Here is a 1,300-nt window from a genome sequence, read left to right as displayed (position 1 = left end):
CAGATCTATGAAGTTTGGATTCCTCCAGGTGGGTGTTGTTTGGATCTGGCTGCTGTGCTCCACTTCTTTCTGCTGCAGCCATTAGAGTTGAACCCTTTGTGTCTCTCTGGGAAGATGTTCTGCTCCTGAATCAGCTGGGTGGGTCTTGCCTCTAGCCTCTTTGCAGGGAGTTCTGCTGAAGGGTTCCCTGCTGGGCCTGCAGCCTAGGGTCGAATGAGGATCCATGGGCCCCGGGTGGTCTCACTCACTTGCCAGGCCTGCGCTCCTGGTCTATTCAGGATCCCACGGCCCTAGGTTGTCTCACTCACTCGCCAGACCTGTGCTCTGGGCCTGTTCAGGATCCCGCAGGCCCTCGGTCGTCTCACTCACTTGCCGGGACTGCACTCTGGGTCTATCGGGATTTCTAGAAATCAGGATCTCTGAGGACACCTGTACTACAGGTATTCTATGGCAGTGCCCAATACAAAAAAAGAAAAGAAAAACAAAAATAAAACTTTGTAGAGAATTAAAGATTGTTCTAGCTATCTATGTCTGTGGAATGGCAGCTGAGAGAAAGGATTAATTTTGAGGAACAAATGACGGACATATCTAGGAACTTCCAAGTAGATGAAGACTTGTCCACAATAAAAAGATTGTTGAGGGAAGTAAAAAAAATTGATACTCTTTGTTAATATGCTCACATTTTTTTTCTTTTTATATATTTGGTACAGAGTCTCACCTGGCAGCTCAGACTTACAGTGATCTTTCTGTTTTTAACCTCCCCCGAGCTGGGATTACAAGTGTGCTGCACCATGCCCTGTCTGGGTGGCTGGCTCAGTGCACACAGGGAGCGGGGCTGGCCCAGCATGCGTTGCTGGTGATGGAGCCCCAGTCCCTCTGCTTGCCTAAGCAGGTGCTTAGACTGCTGAGCTGTCTTGCCGGCCCTATAGTCTCACATTTTCAACACCTAACATTACTCTTAAACTGTTTCTAGGTATGAAAAATCAGCAGAATGAAAACATAATGATTTCTTTTGCCATTACTAGACTTTTAAATAATCATATTAGTGTAGTATTGTTACATATGAAGTTGCAAAAATGAGAAGTGAGTTTGCTTAGCAAAAAAAGGGAACTTAATTCCTGTTCCCTGAAATTCTATTCATTCTATTGTATTCAGCCCTGAGGGCCATGATTTACACTTGGGGTCACAGGATTTCTGAGAACATATTTCTTAACCTGCTCAACACTCTTCTGAACAAATTCATCATAAATTGATTCTTCCACAAAAAGCCTCGATGCAGCTATACAGCTTTGACCTGGAT

The 1,300-nt window shown here is 45.0% G+C and overlaps 1 protein-coding gene across 1 annotated transcript in view; it reads right to left on the bottom strand.

Moving 5' to 3' along the window:
* Positions 1-1,151: 1,151 nt before the first annotated feature.
* Positions 1,152-1,300, bottom strand: part of LOC101581313 (retinal dehydrogenase 1-like) — a 115,685-nt gene continuing 115,536 nt past the window's right edge. The window contains exon 8 of the mRNA XM_023722994.1: positions 1,152-1,294. Within this exon, the coding sequence (XP_023578762.1) occupies positions 1,152-1,294 (143 nt within the window). The remainder of the gene's footprint in view (positions 1,295-1,300) is intronic.

The sequence above is a fragment of the Octodon degus genome, unplaced genomic scaffold (assembly GCF_000260255.1).
Source record: "Octodon degus isolate 3935 unplaced genomic scaffold, OctDeg1.0 scaffold00095, whole genome shotgun sequence".
Classification (NCBI taxonomy): domain Eukaryota; kingdom Metazoa; phylum Chordata; class Mammalia; order Rodentia; family Octodontidae; genus Octodon; species Octodon degus.
The sequence above is the reverse complement of the archived record's forward strand: the minus strand, read 5'-3'. Positions and strand labels throughout refer to the sequence as shown.